This window comes from Photinus pyralis, unplaced genomic scaffold, assembly GCF_008802855.1.
Source record: "Photinus pyralis isolate 1611_PpyrPB1 unplaced genomic scaffold, Ppyr1.3 Ppyr1.4_LG2, whole genome shotgun sequence".
NCBI lineage: Eukaryota > Metazoa > Arthropoda > Insecta > Coleoptera > Lampyridae > Photinus > Photinus pyralis.
Window position 1 is genome coordinate 37,092,288 of NW_022170403.1, and position 20,418 is coordinate 37,112,705.

At 35.3% G+C, this 20,418-nt stretch overlaps 1 protein-coding gene across 3 annotated transcripts in view; it reads right to left on the reverse strand.

Moving 5' to 3' along the window:
* Window positions 1-18,944, reverse strand: part of LOC116163767 (tachykinin-like peptides receptor 99D) — a 38,751-nt gene extending 19,807 nt beyond the window's left edge. Inside the window, exons 1-2 of one of the 3 annotated variants that reach the window (XM_031477872.1) lie at window positions 18,676-18,944; window positions 3,976-4,141 (exon numbers count right to left, since the gene is read on the reverse strand). In XM_031477872.1, the coding sequence (XP_031333732.1) occupies window positions 3,976-4,096 (121 nt within the window). In that variant the 5' untranslated portion in view covers window positions 4,097-4,141; window positions 18,676-18,944. Of the gene's footprint in view, window positions 1-3,975; window positions 4,142-15,394; window positions 15,649-18,627 lie in introns of those variants that run through there. The other 2 variants (XM_031477871.1, XM_031477873.1) reach the window with 2 other exon arrangements.
* Window positions 18,945-20,418: the final 1,474 nt, after the last annotated feature.

Sequence of the window (20,418 nt, forward strand, 5' to 3'; positions counted from 1 at the left end):
CTTTATCCGTAACATACACATCAATATACAAAAAATTATCAAAGTCCGAGTTGACTCCACCATTAGGAAGATCGTGTCGGGGGTTACCACATTCCCTTTGTTGGTACCCACTTTCGACGTCACGTTCACCCGCAATTCGTGTTTGAAGATTTGACTCCACCATCAGGAAGGTCGTGTCGGGGGCTACAACATTCTCTTTGACGGTACCCACTTCCGACGTCCCGTTCACCCGCAATTCACGATTGAAGATTTGACTCCACCATCAGTTAGATCTTGGCGGAGGCTACCTCATTTCCTTTTTCGGTGCATACTTATATTACACCCACATTTTGGTGGATTTCGCTAAAAACCTTCCACAAGATAGTACTTATTTTTTGGGGCACTTATTGCTCGAGCTTCTATTGGCGACACGAGAAAGAGATACAGCGATTCAAGATTTACGAAACGTTAAACCCCGTGACAAAATTCACAACGGAACGTACTAAAAGGCGCCCGAAGTAGACTACCTCTCGAAGACGCGCGCGCGCCTTGCAAAAGGTCGTTAATTTCGCCCCTAGGACAAAAAACAAAATTCCGCCACGCAAGAGTTGTCCGTGTTTACAACATCTTTCCGACGACACCAATTTGAAAAGAATCGGACCAAAACTGTAGTAGATGGAAAATACTGAAAAACCTTCACGTCAGTAAACTACGCTCGAGGATGACGCCCAGATGTCGCCAACCCCAAATCATGTAGCCCTGTCTAAGGTTGACAAATTACACGGTCTTGTAGATACACGTACACCCGTTGCCTTTCTACAAGAGTTCTTCTACGCGCCCACATTTGCTGCCATCCAGCCAGCCAGCCAGCCAAAGTGAGATTAAAAGCTACTTTTTACAAATAAATTTGCAAAAATGCGCTAAAAAGCATAACCGTAATGTAAAGGTAAAACCAGTTCCGTATATGTATAAATGAAATTAATAGACTTGAGGCGATTTCTACGCTTACTGTACTATTAATTTCATTTACATATAATTTAGTGTTAAGCGACCTTCACCTGACGGAACTGTTTTACCTTTGCATTACGGGCGCTTTTTGTATATTGATGTGTACAATACTACAAATGCGATGGACGTTATAAAATTATGCTGTTAAGTTTAGTTTGAGACGGACTATATGCAGAAATTTCGGAATAATCGGTTTAGTTAGTGGCTGCAGTCTATGCCAGCTATTAACATTCATTCGGTGGTAAATAAAATTGACTTGTTTAGGATTAACTCCTACAACCTAAAGATAGAAATACTTGCCATTCAAGAAAAAATTAGGTAGGTATCACATATTTGTTTTACTAACCTAAAGAAGTGTTTCGGATAATCGGAGGTGAAATGTTATTGTTACATAAAAAAAACGAACTCTTGAGACCAATGTATGATTTTGAATTTTGATAGAATGTGACGAGTTGCATAGTATAGTAAAGGCATATAACTTTGAAATTGGGATTAAAGGCTAACAGTCGAACTCCCGAACTTTAAGGAACTTTAAGGACGAAACTGTAATAAATCCCTGAAGTAAAGAATTTTTTTTGAGAAGCCATCAAGAAAAGGAAAACTCAATCTAATTAAGTGTACAGTTTCGGTGCGAGTTTTGCGTTCGAAAAGATAGAATGGATTCCATTGGAAAACTTGTAATGAAAAATGAATTCTAAGGTATTTTTTATGTAAAATCCGTTTTCCAAGAAAAAGTTACTTTCAAATGTAAGATAAATGTTTTTTTAGAAGAGAGAAGTTTCTTCTTTTACGGATTAAACATTTTCAAGTCGACGCCGTCAATTATTTTAACGCCTACTTGATAAACATTTAAAACGGGTCTGCAAATCCATTTAAATCGAGTTTTCTCTGGAACTACTGATCGGATTTGAAAAATAAAAAAGCAGTGCTGAATGAACCTTCTTGTCGAACTACCTAACGATTTCACCCCTTCAATTTAAAATTTTTGGGGTGCAAATGATCCCCTTCTAAAGCTTGAAGTTATCTAAACAGTACTATTTAATTTGGATGCCCTCCCCAAAACTAAAATTGACCTGTTCGAGCGTTTCTGCCAAAACTGTTGTTAAGCGGCCGAAATTGCCATTGACTTATGCTCGGACTTATGCGTCTTATGCACGCCATATTGAAGATTTTCAATCGGCCATGGAATTATTGCCATAAGAAATATCTACAGTAAACTTCAAAGAAAAAATTCAAGGTCAATTTTCAAATAAATTACCAAGTTGTTCATATTACTAGTTTTGTACTTTTTTCCTATAACGTGACGAAAAAATCCAATATGGCATCCATAAGAAATAAGAAAGTTGATGTGATTTACTCGAAACCCCCCAAGTCAGAAAAATGATATATGATATTAGCCCCATCAAAAAACATTATTTTTTGATATCTTTGAAAAAAATGAACGCTAGCGCATTTTTGAAAATGATATGTTTCGGGTTTTTGGCCATAACTTCGCTATTTATGAAGCTACAAGAAAATTAATCAGCATAAAATTCTGCATTTTCCCATTTAAGCGACTTTCTATCTCTAAGGTTTACGAGATCCCCATAGTAGGTACCGGGGTCGCGGGATCCCGAAATACCGGGAACGGGAAAAATTTTTCAAAATCGGATAGGGCATACCCGAAAACCTATTCAAAGACGTGCCACCCATCTTTGTAACTCTTATGGTTGCTGAGAAAAAATTAAAGAAGGAATCCAAATTTCACCACTTCTTTGGGGGTGGCTCCCAGACGAAACACGTTGGATCACCCAATTTTTTTTACATGCGGTAATGTAACACCCTGTATAATAAAAACTAGTAGTTGCCTTTAAAACAATATCTCCCCCTTGCCGGTACAGAACTACACCACAAATTTAAAGTACGTACATTGGTAGCAGACTTTTTATAATTTTGGATGCAATACAACGTTTCATAAAGAAAATGTTTTGAAGATATGTCCAGTCTTCCAGAGAAAATGTTCCCCTTGTTAGGGGGTCATGGAGCGTACATACGTGCTTACCACAATTCGACACGCAAATGCTTCTTGGCTTGAAATCGGAATTTTAGAAAAGATTACAAATTCAAAAAACTGCACTTTCTGAATGTAAACACAGCAGAATATTTTCCAAATGACGGCTGTTATTATTTTATAATGCATCGTGTTTCATTTGTTTAATTTTCCAGTCTACCTAAAAGTGTAGGGTGCTTTTCCAAACAATCTTTCGCGCCATCGACAAAAATCGGAAATACATAAAAGTAAATTTAAGATATAATTAATTAATCTCATTTTCCCAATATTTGAGGTTAGGAACGAGATTTTGAAAAACGGTTTTCACTGCCCTCTTTGGATGTTATTTGGCTAGGTACTTTCATATCATTCCATTTGATTTTTTTATATTTTTTTTAGGATTTTGGGTCATAGTGTCAAAACTACCCCCCTGGCGGAGAAGAATTCAACTAAATTAACTATATTTGGTTGATTATTATTGCCCAAGGAATGTTCTTTTCAACGATAGCAAATTTGTTAAAATCGGTCAAACGGTTAAGAAGTTAAAGCAGGTTATTGCGAAAACAATTGAACGCCCCACACCATCTTTGTTTTTGTAATAACTGAGTTTTTGTTTTTACGAAAATGTTAGATAAACTGGTTCTCTTGAAAAATGTGAAAAAAAAATGTTTAGTTTATTATGCGAAATTTAAAGAAAATGCAATTTTAAAATTTAAGAGTGCAGTTGCGTCCTCTGGTCGTCATTTTTAGAACTTGAAGATTTTCCAGCGATTCTTCATAAACTCATAACCGATTTACCCAATAATTTTGTTTACCCCTAAGTCATACGACGAGCGGTTCTCGAGATATGGCCGAGGAACAGTCTTATTGGGTCACGAAGCGTTCATACCCACAACATTGACAAAAGGCAATTCTTACAGGTTACAGGTGCGATTTTGCACTACTAACAAATTACTTACCCGCAAATGTGTCGTTTTCAGATGAGGTATAGATGTAACCGTAGGTCGTGACGGTGTGATTCTCAGAATCATAGTCGTAGGTGTAAAAAACCGTCGGAGATGGAAAGGCCGTGGTATTCATTGCTGTTCGAAGCTATACCGTTTCAGATTTCATAGCGCTTGGCACCTGTAATTAAAAGAACCATTAGATATTTTCGGTAGTTAAGGAAAACAAACGAAATTAAATATTTATTCCATTGTCTAAATTGACCAAACGGTTCGGTAACTAAAACTACACTCCAATAATAAGTAATGGCCCTGCAAATTTATCAATGATTTGCGTCTCATTTACAGCAGATACCTAATTACTTATTCCAAAGGGAAGCCCACGCGCATTCCTCATGGTCGATTTTGTACTACAACTGCCATAGTCGCATACACAACTGGGTTTATAAATCGAGTCGAATTAGTTGAGGTAAACTTATCTTTTTTCTCATTTAACCAAAAACGTAGTGTTCCAGTTAGCAATAAACTGGAAATATTGGCGGTTCACGTTACCCCTAACGGGATACATCTATCAACTAATTTGACAGGCTTTCACTTTCAGGGAAAGTATTGCGTTGTTTGAAGGATTGCAGTACAATTTACTTTAAAAGGAAGGTTTGGTAATAATAATTCTGTACGATGGAGCATAAAAATCGTCATTATACTTTTGGTATGCTCCTGACTACAACTTTCTTTCTTGCTAAATTGTACCTACCAAGCATAAAATCTATCTGTACATGTGTCTGTGCGTCAATTCAAATTAATTAATATGAACTTCATTTGTTGTAGGTAGTTATTTTTGTTGCATAAAGTTAGGTGTTCTTTAGAATACTTTTTATCATGTAAAAGTAGACGTAGGAAATTTAATAGGAAATCCCTATGTCTACTTCTACATGAATATCACTGTATAAAAATCAAGTAGGTATTTAAAATACAAGCCAAGTTCATTAATTTTTCCGAGCATTAAAGCACTTGTAAGAAGTTGTGGTCAGCGGAAAGTATCTGGCGATACTGGATACTACTTTAGAGTGATATTTTACAAAACATATATAAAAATCAGCCATACAAATTTAAGTAAAGTGACTCTTAGGCCGGGTGTCCAAAAGGAAAAAGAACTACTTTTGGTCATACAATACATAGATTAAATTTTGGTTCATGATTAGCAAGTTCACGGGTACTAATGAAAACATCTCCGTTTCTGTTCCATATGCATGAATGTACCTAATAACTTTGGTGCCAAATTTTCCTTCTTCTGTGGTACAAAAACGTTTCTCCTTCATCTTTCTCATCGAAGAATAATGTCAACCCGATCAAAATCATTCCAAAAGCGATCGACCTATCGACACGAATTGCCGACTTTAATCCGCCCGATCCATTTGGATCAACGACTTCAGTTGGATCGATTTTCGTCGACCTGATGCGGTGGACATCCTGCCTTATTTTTACTAATCTCTCTCACCCGGTACCTCTGTGTTGGTCACAGACTCAATAAAGTACGCAAGCGTTCTAAGTATGTACAGGGTGTAAATCGAAAGTGGAACATAGGCGTTTAATATGGGAAATTACTTTTTCTTTGCGCAAACGTTTCCTAATTATTTTACGCAAAAATACTTCAAATAAAAGTTATAGAGATATAAATTCTGGATCTAAATAATGCGAAACGATTATTCTACCTCTTCTTGTACGCGAAAAAATTAATTATAAAGATTCTGTTTTCACGAGTTTTTAGTCTAAGTAGCCATGGACTATGTTTTTTTTATGGCTACTTAGACTAAAAACTCGTGAAACCAGAATCTTTATAATTAATTTTTTCGCATACAAGAAGAGGTAGACTAATCGTTTCACATGATTTAGATGCAGAATTTATATCTCTATAACTTTTATTTGAAGTACTTTTGCGTAAAATAATATTAGAAACGTTTGCGCAAAGAAAAATCTCCCATGTTAAACGCCTATGTTCCACTTTTCGATTTACACCCTGTACACGAGCCACTAGTCCGAACCTAAGGTTTTATTACTTATAATTGCACAAGAGGTTTGTATTTTACCGAGTAAATTTGGGTTGTTTAGTTTACGTAATGAAAACCTGTTACCTAGCAATTAGACGAGAAAAACTGACAATAAAATGCAACACCGAAGGTGGAGCATTTTTCGGTTGACAGTTTTTCGAGTCATTGCAGTATTAAAGTGCGGAAGTAGGTATTACAAAAGAAACGCCGTTTGCAGTAAAAGTTAATCGCCGTAGCTTTCTCATTATTAAGAATCCTCAGAGTTTTATATTGTCGTCCGTCCGTCGGTCTGTCCGTTCATGTGCGCTCTTTTTAAAAGTGACCGATTGTGTTGAAATTTGGTGTACGGATACTTTGGACATTAAGGACGGACGCTATTGATTTTCAGGAAGCTGGTTCAACAGGAATAAAAGTTATACGACTTCAAGTGAATCGGGAACAGAAAAAACTGCGGGCTCAACATATTTCATTCCCTACGTCATGTATCGAGTTCGGACTGTCGCTAGATTATTCCCTATGACTCTTACCATTGAATAAAAACTTTTTTATTCAATGCTCTTACTTAGATGTGTTACAATTCAATATAAGTAACTCTTGACATGAACCCAAAATTATTCTTTACACATGAATTTGGAGTTGTAAAAGCTTTCAAACGCATTATCTTGATGCCGAAAGAGTACATCACGTCCACATTTGATAACCGCATGTGTGATTCAAAGATGTTTAATTATTTTTCTGGGGCCACATGGATTTTGATCAAATTATTATGTCAATATCGATATTTATGCTCCAAGATCCTTGGGAAAAGACCAAGAGCATTACCTCAATGACCAAAACATGAATTTGATCTTTTTTTGGCGACCACATGGATTTTGATCAAAACGTGTCAAAATCGTTATTCTTGCACTGGTATCGCTGCGAACAAGATTAACAGTTTTATCTCAATGTCCAAGACAAGAATTTGATTCATTTTTGTTAATTATAAAATGTATTTTTAAATAAATTGTCGTTAAATGTGATTGTAATACTGAGGATCCTTCGATATTTCGTTGTATCGGTTTGTTTTTATCGCATTTCCATAAAAATAAAAAAAATGCGTTATTGTAACCACTTTGTCCGTCCGCCTGTCTGTCCGCCTGTCCGTCCGTCTGTCCGTCCGCTTTATCTCAAAAGCTATTAAAAATAATATATTTGTTGTCAGGAGATCAATAACATTCATATCGACAAAGTCACTTTCACACTATTAGGTACTTAAATTTTGTATAAAACAGAAAGAGTAAACTAACAACTAAACAGTCCAATCGCTCACTTTGTATAGCGCTTTCTCCAGCAAAAATGCTTTTAATTTTTTTTTAACATTTGTTGTGATTTTTCCATAGTTATACTGGGAAACAACGCGTTGTACATCTTAATGCCACTATATGCGAGACTGATTGTTCTACTTTTTTCGCTGTTTGGTTCGTTATGGTGTCGAGGCTTGCACTAAGGAAGGAATTTTTTCTGCGTTTATTGCTAAAAAAGTGATTGTAAAAAACTAAAACACAATTTTTTTCATGTTCCATAATTTTACATTTTTGCCGTTTTTAACGATCATAGATATCGTTCATAATTTTGTATTGCTGTCTGTCGTCTGTCTGTTGGTCTGTCCGTCTGTTCCTTTCTCTGTCTATCTGTCCGTGTGAAAGATAACTTTGGTTAGACATGTCCGATTCTAGGTCCGATCGCTTTGAAATTTGGTACAAATGTTCTTAGTTTCGTTAGTAGTTTAAAAGTAAAATTGGTGCTTACTTAAAAAATTGTTTCCCCCATGCGCAATCGAATTTTTTGAATTGTTAAAGTATTTAAATGGAATTTTGTATAGTTGTAATGTCAGCATATGCATGATGAAAGCGCATTTTTGGTAATGCAGATCAGTATTTTATTAGCAAAGTTTAAAATGATTGATCTCACGAGTAATCTAACTCAAAATAGAATAGAACCTGCACATCTACATTACATCAGAAAGCTTAGTGAAAATTTAAAGTCTGTAGCTATTGTGATTGCAGAATTGCTGCGATCTCAGTCGGACAGCCAGCCAGCCATAACGAATAGAATAGCGTATTTTTTTCCAAAAATGCGCTATTGTGGCCACTTTGTCCGTCCTTCTGTCCGTCCGTCCGTCCGGTCGCTACTACACCTTTATCTTAAGAGCTATCTTTCTACTTTTTTCGCTCTTTGGTCCGTTAGGGTGTTGAGACTTGCAGTAAGGAAGGAATTTTTTCTGCGTTTCTTACTAAAAAAGTTATAGTAAAAAATCCATATTTTTATGTACCATAATTTTACAACTTTATATAATTGCTGCTGTTTATTAACGATCCCGGAGATGTCTGCTGTCTGTGTGTCAGTTGTCTGTCTGTCCATCTGTCTGTCTGCTCGTCTGCCCGTGTGCACGACCAAACCTCCAAAAAATGGGGTTCTTGTATCATTTTTGTTACAAATAACATATGAATGTTCGGGTTTTCTGTGTTAAGACATATTCCTTAAACCTCAAGCAACTTATATGCAGACGAATTAAAAAAATTTGCGCAATCCAATTTTTTATTTAAGAGACAAATGAAATTGTGTATATACGCACCTCGAATAAAAGTAAAACTAATACCAAATTAAAAAATTTGTTTTACAAACTATGCAGAATCATCCCCTTAAGGAGGTGTATCTATTGTAAAATTCTCGATGATCGTTCAGTATTCAGTTGTATCAGATTTTTGTGCTTTTAGATTCTATACGCTAAGATGATTCTTATAAAATCAAGTTGAAATGACAATGACATGTCAAAGAATAGGTTGTGCATGCGCAGGGCTAATTTTCTTGTGGACGGATTTTTTTAAATTGATGAAAACGAATTTGGCTGAAGTAACAAATATTTTCGGACTATTCATGTGGAAATGCGCTTTTTGTAAATCGTTTACGATTACTTTTTGAAGTTGTTATAATTAACAATGAATTATTCAACGTACGGAAAATTTTTCGAATATATAGTTCGGACTAATAACATAAAATCGGAAACAAGTCTTGACCGATTAAGTCGATAGGGTCTCTTTTTTGTAAAAGCTGAATAATTACGAAATACCGCATACGTTCAATAATTATACAACGTTATCCTTTCATGATTTTATCCGAATTTTGCTTAATAAGTCGAAATGGACCAAATGAGATGTCATATGCTATCACAATAATTATCGTATACGTACTTTACAGCCAGATCATACAATGAGAGGCCTTACCAAAGCAAATGCACGCGTAACAACGTTGTCCCTCGATTCTTTGGTCTTCAATCGAAACAGCCACAGCGACAAGAGGAAGGAGTTTTGTAAAACTACGGAGACGCTGATCAGTTTCCAAATTGAGACGAATGGTAAAACAACATTTGCTTCTTAGTTTGCTGCAATTCTTACACAACCTTTTTTGGCACACAACCCACTTTTGCTATCTTAAGCGCATCAGGAAACCCACCAAGACGAAAACAATTAGGTATTAATTAATAGATGTAGATAAAGGTCTAATCTGTTCATTAGTACACCCGTTAATCGTATTTACCAATACCATCGTAACCACAAGATTGAAACTTACCTATTTGCATCATGTACAGGGTGTTTATCTTTAAGAAGTTCTTTGAGAAATAACAGAACGTGATAATGAAATTGTTTCCACCGTAAGCTGACGTAAAAAATGACGTCAAAACGCCACTACACAATTATCGCGGCCGTATTTTTATGTCAAGTGCTTTCGTTCTAAATATTGATTTCGAAATTATAACTTAATTAGTAGTTGCGTAACACCAGATCGGAATGCTATAATTATTAAGGTATATTTTAAATTTTAGATTCAGTTAATAGCTATATTTTGAAGGTGCCGCATGTGTATGTCCGTTATCGTTTTTTACCAGGTGGACGGACTGGCGAACGAAGGAATTCATAAAAAACAAACAATTGTAGAAAAAATCGCGTCTGAAAATTCGCCCTTACGAAACCCGTCCCACGTAAAAGTCTCATGAAAATACGTCCGAATTATTTACCGTCAGGTTCCTGCAGCATTCGCCACTGAAGCATTCGTCCCCAGAAAATTCGGTAAATTGATGTTGACATATTTTTTATCATTGGAATATGCTTGTATGGTCACCTTCTCTCCTTCCGTTCGTCAGTCCATCCATATGTCTAGGCTAATGTTAAGGTTATTGACTTCCAGTTTATTAAAACCATACAGCAGAGTTAATCTGAATCACGTAGTAAAGGCTCGGCTCTGTGCCTGTATATTTTAACCAAGACTTTAAAATCAGTATATTTATTCACTCATTTTGTTAGGAAAACGTCCAAATGTATTATCTATATTCAAATCGATGTTCATAGGTAGCTTTTTTTAGCAGAATGGAATCAAAGCTTTTTTTAGACCAGTTTTTCATTTGTGGTTGAAATGTTCGATTGTAAATCAAACTCAAACTTTTCAAATGTCATAATATGATGAATGGATAAGGTGCTCTTCATAGTCATACTTCTGAACTCCTGAGAACGTTAGAAACTGATACAAGGAGTTAAGGAAGGGCTTACAGTGTTATCACCAAATTTATCATGATTACGACCACCTGCAATCCTTATACGCGCATAAGAATTTCTGATCACCCCACTTGAGGCTCCTAGAACAAGTCTATTATTCCCCTTTTGTCGGTAGGTGATTACCTAACACGCCATTTTAACTTTTTTTTAAACCTACACGTTTTTGTAGGAATTTATTAAAATAAATCAATCTGCATTAAAATCTGGGTGAAAAGATGCGTTATGCGTTAGCTGTTGTTTATAAACCGCGTATTTGTTTTAAGTAACTGGTGCAATTTCATTAGTTCTACCAAGTTTGACAAGGTTTCTCGTGGAGATTTTAATATAGATGCTTTAAATTTTGATAACGCACAGGATAAAGATTTTGGCCATTTTTGTGAAGGATTAGGTTTACAACAAGTTATATCGATGCTCCTACAGACCTACAACACGGATCAAACGTGGTATCGGCATTGATAGACCTTCTTTAAACGATTAATGTGGCCCTGATTGTGAGCACCGGCGCAGTCCACTTTTTGACCAAAATATTCTTGCTCTTCTGAACATTCATGTCCCCTTAGGTACGAACCTCAATATTAACAAAACCGCCAGGCCCAATAGATTACTCCCCAATCCTGCACTACCGCAACGTTTCTGCTTGCCTAATGAATGCATTTATGAATAATATTCCACTCAACATCTCAAACTCGCAAAATGTTGGCAGATATTTGTTAATAGATGCTATTAAAGTTGACTAAATTCTCTAAATCTCGGCTTTGACGGTGGTACACTTAATAAAATATAGGGTGTATAGCATTTAAGACCCCTCGGATCATAATTCCTTTACTATAAAAGATACCGAAAAAAGTTTTAGAGCAAAATTGTACGCAATTACCGCCGGCGTATTTCTAAAATATTTTTGCATACCAAGGGCGTGCTGTATTTCAGTGGCGTATTAAACTTGCATTTTTTTAAATGGAACACCCCATATTTTATTATTGATTTGGAACTTGAAAAGTACTTATTTTTTATGTAGCGTGTTATACCCCTAACTTTAACGACTTCGCTGTTGTAACCTTTTTTCGTCAAAATCTGACAGTTTTTCGAAATTTTTTTTGAGAGAAACTAAACCGCGCAGGTAGGTACTTTATCAAAAAGATTAAATTTTTGATTGACTTTCCCCAAATGTCATAATTTTAAACATTTCATATGGTACCCCTCCTAAATAAATTACACCTCTGGGTAGCCAAATGTATAAATTTTCCACTGATATAAACAAAACCACACATTGTATAAGAAAATTTCAGAGAAAAACCAAGTCGAACCGTTAATTTGTAAAAAAAAAGTTCTTTTCCGAACCCAAGTGTGCCATGATGAAACGAAAGATGTTCAATTCGCACAATTAACAGTACAGTGTCGGCAGTGTATGATTGTTTTTCAATCAGCCTTGCGAAAATGTTCCAAACTAGTTGATATGGTGTTTATTCTTGGAGACTGTTACCGAAATTGTTTGTTGGCGTCACAAGAGTATGCTGGGACTACCAAAACACATCCAGATCCACTCGCGTTTCAAAATATGTTGGATAAATGTACAACTACCTACTGAGAGTACTAATTTCACGTACACTATATAACGATTGTCAACAGCTGCTCCGAGAACTTGCAATTCATTATCTTCCGCCAAAACCGGCGTCCGTTTAACTCTCCTTGCTCGTTTTGCACTCCCGGTAGCTGTATCTATCCACCACCTTTTCAAACACGCGTGGATCTGAATTCGTTCTGCCAGGATATCTCCCAACAGCCAGCATGTACTCGTGACACCAGCAAACAATTCCGGTAACAGTCTCTAAGAATAAACACTATACCATAAATTCAATGACTATACCACAGACAACAGTATATGTTGTCTGTGACTATACCAACCATTCCTGCTTGAGTTTGGGACATTTTTGCAAACATTTGATGGTCAATCAAAAATTTAATTTTTTTGATAAAGTACCAAAAAATTATTTGACTGTGGAAGAGGTGTTAACTTGTGCCTCAATCCAAAATGTATCCCCCTGCGCGATTTAGTTTGTCTAAGAAAAACTGTCAAACTTTGACGAAAAAAGGTTACCTATAACAGCGAAATTGTTAAAGTTAGGAGTATAACATGTTACATAAAAAAATAACTATAGTCCGTAAAATGAATGACTTTCAAAAACGGATTAGCGCTTATCTTAATGCTGTCCATCTATATCGTTGCCTTTCTAACACGTGACATTTCTGCTAAGACGTATGGTTTTTTAGCGTATTTCCACAAAAATAAAAAAAATGCGCTATTGTGGCCACTTAGTCCGTCCGTCCGCTCGTTCGTTGAGACGCTACTAGTTCTTTATCTTAAGAGCTATTGTAGGTCTGTTCCTCTATCTGTCTGTGTAAACGATAACTTTGTTTAGAAATGTCCTATCGCTTTGACATCTCCGTTAGTTATGAACTGAATTGCATGAAATTCAATATGGGCATAGCTTTAGCCATATAATACGCAATGCCAAAAGTTGAGTCGAATCGATTCAAAATTCACAGTGCCCTTTTCGCATTTCGACCATTTATAAACCGAATTGCAAAATTTTTTATTTATAAAAGTATTCGAATGAAACTTGATACATAGGCACTTGGAATAAATGAAAATCTAACTGAAATTGAAGTAGCACGTCAAAAATGGATTGCACATTTGCAACGCTATCTTTCATATTTGTGGCCGGATTTTTACGATTTTAACAGAAGTTGCATCTTACACATGGGAAATGAATGCAAGTGGAAATGCGCTTTTTGTAAATCGACTACGATTACTTTTTAACTTGTTAAATCTCAAAGCGTTCTTTAGTTAAAGGGGAGTTTGATTATCTGTGAATAATTTTATTCTTTGTAAGTGAAAAGGGTCTTCACCCAATTCTTGTAACCTTGTCGGTTTTATTTCGCAATATTGGATTTGGCTGTAGCGATTTATTGATTGTAACTAAATGCCAAAGAGTTCAGTAATGCGATAACTAAAGTAGGAAAATGTGAGGACTCCGACTTTTATTTTTTTTATGTAGTTTAGGAATGAACTCTAAAGGGAAAGGGTCCAGTCAGGGTTGCTTTGAGCTGCCTTGGTGCATTAATTATTAGCACATTGTTTTTAATATACAAAATGTGCTATTGTTTACGTTTTGTCCACGCCTCTGTTCGTCCGGACCTACTTCAGCTCAGGTTGAAGTTCTTGGCCAATTTGCCATAAATCCCTCAATGTCAACATTTACTTTTTTTGTTAATTATTAAATTTGTGTGTAATTGTCTTAATGAATATTGACTTTATTGGTACCACTGGAAAGCATTTTCAGTAGTTTTCCAACGATGTGTGTTGGGGGGTTAAAGGGAGTTGGGGGGTGGGGGTTGTCACTCATAACGTTATTCTGGTTGCCCCTCGATCCCTCCGAAACCGTTTTGCGCGATTTTCAATATCTTCTTCAGTTTGTAAAATATGGCCGACTGCAAGTTTTAAAATTGACACCCCGTATTATTAAATAAACTCGATTCGCTAAACCCTCCATCTGTCCAAATCTGCAATTATTGCCGCCCAGGTACATTAGATACTTTTGAAATTTGAGTGGATGTGCGATAGAACATAGAAGTTATGTGTTTTAAATAGAGTAATTAAGTGAGGTACACCTCAAGCAAATAATCGTTCAGATTACAGGTTTGTTCGTCCGCCCTTATTAAGTGATATCGTTACAAATAATATACAGTGAGTTTTTTTTTAATGCGAACATAGGAGTTTGCATGCAATGTAATTTCCCTATGTTCGATTTAAAAAAAAAAACACATCAATCTATGAGGTGTTCGCGGTTCACATTCCCAAATCGCCCAACTTGTGTGACTATGAACAGCAACTCATAGTCTTTATGAAGAGCACTCGGTAAGATTTTTTTAAAGAAGCCATGTGAGGCCATAGCAACTTTAGGATACATTTTTCTTAAACTTACGATAACTTGACCTCACAGGCCACGCACTGACACCACAACTCATTGTGAACCAACCTTCAATTATTTGTAGGTCATGTGTACCTGGTATTCTACTAATTTGATCTATTCAATACATAAATGAAGAAAATAAGAAAATAAATACCGAAAACAATTACAATCAATGTTCGAAGTGTTCTCCTTGACATTCTAAGCAATAACCCTCGCAATAACCTAACGCTAACCGATTTCGTATTTAAATTGGACGGCGGTATTTTTAAAAATGTGACAACTGTCAATTGTACCTACTACTCATTTGAACTACTCAATAGATTGATGTCTTTTTTTTTCAATCGAACATAGGGAAATTACATTGCATGCAACTCCTATGTTAGCATTTGAAAAAAATTCACTGTACCTTAAAAACGTGAATAAGATGATTGCAGTGGTAATCTACAATAGGATCAAATAGGTGATGAAAATCGAAAGTGCAGCGAAGTGTTACAATGTTTTCTATCGCGCCTTTTCAAACTGGCACTTCCTAAATAAGTAGCTTGCAGTACTCCATTTTATATTTTTTTAATTTTTTGTAAATTACTGTAGTTGAATTTTGTACAGTTAAAAACGAGATATTCGTACATGAAGGCCAATTATAAAAATGGAATTACCATCGGGTACCTACTTTTTAAACTTTGGTTATAACGTCAAATATTAGCCCTGAGCCTTGCTTATTATTACCTACCTAATCTGTGGAAGTGTAATTAAATTATCATCTACTCCGTAATTGTGTGGTTGTTTACTAGTTTAGGTGTGAATTATCATTGTGATGTATACTCACATTAACAGTGAAATGGTATCAGCATTAGATGTGGCATACGCCGTCATTTACAAACAACGAACAAAGGCGCCACTTGAACATTATTAGGGTTAGTAGATAATAATCGGCGATCAATTAATATTTTTATTTATTGATTCGAGAGCCTGCCTTAGAATTAGTTTTTCCCATATCGTTTCTAACGCACACGTAAATACACAACACTGGCAGTCGTTTAGAACTACTTAATTGTAAGTGGTTTATTTAAATGTTCATGAAAAATCCCTTACCAAAATTAAAACACAACTGCGACACTCGTATAAGCAATTGGGGATATTAAAATTTTATTAGCTATGTCTTCATAGTCATTACAAATGCTGATCACTCTCTCCGAATCCCAGAATTGTTTGAGTTTTCAAGGATTTTTCCATAATATTAAATTACTCGACGGCAAATTAGTTCTAAAATAGCCTATATGTTAAAAAAAAGCATATAGGTATGCATCTAATGTTCATATCACTGTTAAATGATTGATAGTATAGTCATTATTATTTTCCATCATTCATTGAAATCCGAGTTCAAATCACTGTATTCAAACACACTTATTCACAATACATGTATACAGTAATCGTTTACCTATAATTTGTTGAGAAACATTATCTAACCTAACCAGTAACCTGAATTTTGAGGTTGTTGTAGGCTTAATTTTGTTGTAAAATTACAATAAACGAGACACATAACTTATTCCTGATTTTTAATTCTGAAACAATTGTTAATTAATGCATTACTTATGTTAATTAAAATGTATAATGCAAACGCACATGTGTTAAAAGACTTTTTATTCAAAATGTGATTACCTCTCGCAATACATGTTTCATGGAAAAAAGTTATTGTATATTATATCTTGATAAAGTAGAGAACGTTTCAAAACTAAAAGATAATGACGCGGAAACCAATTTCGAAAAGAATGCAAATATAAAAATGTTGGAATTTTATGTTTTGATGTGTTCATAACTTTCCTCACATCATGTTTAGGGTGGAGGTTTTTATTTGGAATTCTTTTCACACAAGAGGGAAGTTCCGAATTTGCTCGACGCGCATCTTATCTTTTAGTCTTGGAGAGATCTCTGATACTGGCCGGTTTTTAATAATTTACAACCACTCATCCAAATCCAATCACACAACATGGATGAAACTTCGATTTAGTAAACTCAACGCATCAAAAGCCCAAAAACTATATACGGTTATAAATATTGTTAAGATTTTCAAAGAGAACAAGGACAATACTGATGTGCTATTCTAAATTATTTAAACAAAATAAGTTACTATTAAGCTGTAATCTTCAAGTGTTTTTTTTTTAATTTGCGTTGAATGAAGTTCTCTATGTTTGTTTTTTTATTTATTATTTTATTTTTACTTAACCCTCTTTACATAATCAGCCACTGAGCAGTGGTTGATTCGATTGGTAAAAAAAATCAATTGAATGGTTGGACTATATGAAGTCAGAATTTTTCATTTACTACATGTACCAAAGAATACACACCACTTTGTGAAATGCCGAATTTAACTCAATTAAGGGTTAGTTTGATTTTAGTGTGGGAATTACATCTGTGTATGATTTTTGCTCGTAGTATGAATATTGGTTTGCATTGTTTGAATTACAGAATTGGCACGATTCGTGTCTCTTGTAGAAGGTAATATGGCAAAAAACTGTAATTTGTGGTTGAAATTTGTTGCTGCTGAAACTCGTCCATATTATACACGGTGCTCTCGATATAATGTAATAAGTCTTCTTCTCCAAATTCAGCTACACAGATGACCCAAAATTAAATTTCCATGCCATGCAGATAGCATGCGGTCCACCCGCTCCTACCGAGTTTCCGCTAAAGTACACCCCTTATATAATCATCAACACAAACAAGGACAATATCGGAACAGTTGTTACCTACTATGGGAAATTTTGAAACTGGCGTTAGATTTTCATTTATTCCAAGTGCCTATGTATCAAATTTCATTCAAATACTTTTACAAATAAAAAAGTTCGGTTTATAAATGGTCGAGATGCGCAAAGGGCACTGTGAATTTTGAATCGATTCGACTTGGCATTGCGTATTATATGGCTAAAGCTATGCCCATATTGAATTTCATGCAAAAGCGATGAGACATTTCTAAACAAAATTATCTTTCACACAGACAAATAGAGGGACAGACAGACAAAGGAACAGACGGACAGACTAACAGACAGACGACAGACAGCAATATAAAATTATAAACGATCTCTTGGATGGTTAATAAACGGCAAAACTGTTATGGGATATGTAAAAACGGTTTGTTGGTTTTTTTATAATAACGTTTTTAGCAATAAACGCAGAAAAAATTCCTTCCTTGGTGCAAGACTCGATACCATAACGAACCAAACAGCGAAAAAAGTAGAACAATAGCTCTTAAGACAACTAGTAGCGTCTCAACGAACGAGCGAACGGGCGGACGGACGGACAAAGTGGCTACAATAGCGAATGTTTTTTAATTTTTGTGGAAATGCGCTAAAAACTGAGATGTACAGACATTCAGGGTTAGTCTGTGCATTATTTTGAGGATTCTTATTGATTCAAACAAATAGTGTGTCTACTCTCGAAACTTCAACAAATAAACCTTGTTTCCGTAACACTTAAAATTTCAGAACTCGATTAGCACGTTCCACAAAATTAAATCAAATTTCAACATGCACCAAATATGATTAATTTACTATAAACATCTTAAGGGACGTGCAAGTGTTGTGTTATTGTTTATCCAACATCTTCTGTAACGTAGGTATTAATCAGCTTTGGCAGATACGAAAACCCAAACTCCTTCAAACTTTCCTATTTAGACCGTACCGTTTCATTGAGTGATCGCATTTCCATGACATAGCAAACTTTCCTAATCTATTTATTTATACAATAAATTCAATAAAGTTTCACCGCGAGTGAAAATATATTATAGCGTGGAAAGTGTCTAAAAGATTTAGATTATCGTTTTAATATAATGGGTTTTATGGAGGCAATTACCTACTTAGCCGTATAAAGTGTACAAGCTAGGCTAGGTAAAATAAGTTGAAGATTAATTATTATTATCATAAAGTTTAATTCTTTCTGTACGCTTTGGTATCAACACGAACGTACATACATACATGTTGATACTTCTTTTACAAACAGTTATAATTAGAGTGTTCGAGCTACCTTGATCTATAAAGATTGATTTATTCCTTGAGTACCTACCTATTTCAAATATTTCAATATGTGGATATTGCAAAATGAGTCTCATACCTCGACACCACACGAGTTCAAAACATTGGCCGGTAACCTGTAATCCCACAGCCAGACGAGCTTGTCGTTATCCAGCAGTGTTGTGACATAACGGCTACCGAAAGTCTCACTACATCTATACTGTGAAACGCTTCTACGATACGTGAATAATATTAGCGTTGAGGGAAAATGTTTTCGTTATTCGATGATAATATGCAATCACGCTTCAGCTCTTCTATTCGTATGTTATCTCTTATAATATGTGACACACAACACTACCTACATCTACATTGTATTAACACTACACGAATTTTGTGTCAATTTGTCTTCGTCCACCTCACTAAAGATACTGGTTTCTACTTCGTTTCCTTTTTAAATATAAAAGAGCCGATGACATTTCAAGCTGTATAGATCAAAAGTTGTTTGAATAGCTAATTAATTAACGTTTCCTTGATGTACAACCTATACTCTATAGCTATAACTACCGCGTTACAATGTCGTGAAGTTTGGATACGACTAATTATCCCTGAATTTAGCTTTACGTTGCGATAAAAAACCCTTATCGCAATGACCGGATTCTCACCTGCAAATATTAAACACCGTTTTAGATAAATTAATTGTTGCTGGATTAACTTTGACTATTCAATTCATCTAACATTTGTCACATTTCAACCAGTGAAATGTCTCGATTTCAAATTGCTGCGCCAATGGGAACGAATTATAGTGATAATTGCACGTGTGGTATTTCAGCGATTATTTTTTGACGTTTCTCGAAACCAATAGAAATGTTCAATTTCAGTCATTCATATACGTTCTAGCCAATCACAACATTATTATAGTGACAATTCAACTCATGTATAAAAAATCGCATAAGCCGCAGTGAAATTGTCACTTTGACAGCGGCAAAAGTTACCTGCAACTTTTCCAGCGACAAATGCACTAGTGGTTTTTTCACTTATTCATTTTCGAACCAATAATCGCATTATCCTTACCCATATGACTAGTTTGACGTCTGTCAATAATTGATTAGTTTGGTGAATTTCTTGTTCGTTAAATTGTCCTGCCGAATTACACTCGAGGTTTGTATTTAAACCGAGTAAATTTGGGTTGTGGCAATTCAAATCTGTTTCCTTTTAGCAATTGAACTCGAAAAACTTAGTTGACAGTTTTTCTCGCCTAATTGCAACAGATTTTCATTACTTTAACAACCCAAATTTACTCATATATAATACCATAAGTAGTCGAAGTATTGTCGAATATTTTTGAGGTGCTGTCACGAATGCTAGTTGCGCTGATTAGTATTAAGAAGCGTAACTAGCATGAGTGGAGCAGCAGCTCAAAAATAATCTACAAATACTTCGACTACGAATGGTATTCGGAGGACTATTCAATGAATCAAAAGAAAAATTAAGCATAATTACCCACGCGAATGTATTTTCATGACAACAATAAACATCAAAATAAATTATGAAAGTTGCTTTTCATTTTTTTAATTTTATTTTATTTTTTTTTATTTTATTATCCCTCTCTTGCCCTCAACAGGCAGACGCCCAATTACAGAGTGACCCGCATAATGCTATTTAGAGGTGCCTCTGCAGAAGGTCTTAAGATGGTCTATACTACTCCGGTATTTACTTTACGAATTAGGAAAACTGCAGGAAAACCTAATTCGGAGTAGCCGGTACAATGCTCGGAACTGGCCTAAGGTAATTTCCATCTCCGCAATTTTTGCTATTGATTCTATTCGAACTTTTGTGCTCCAAG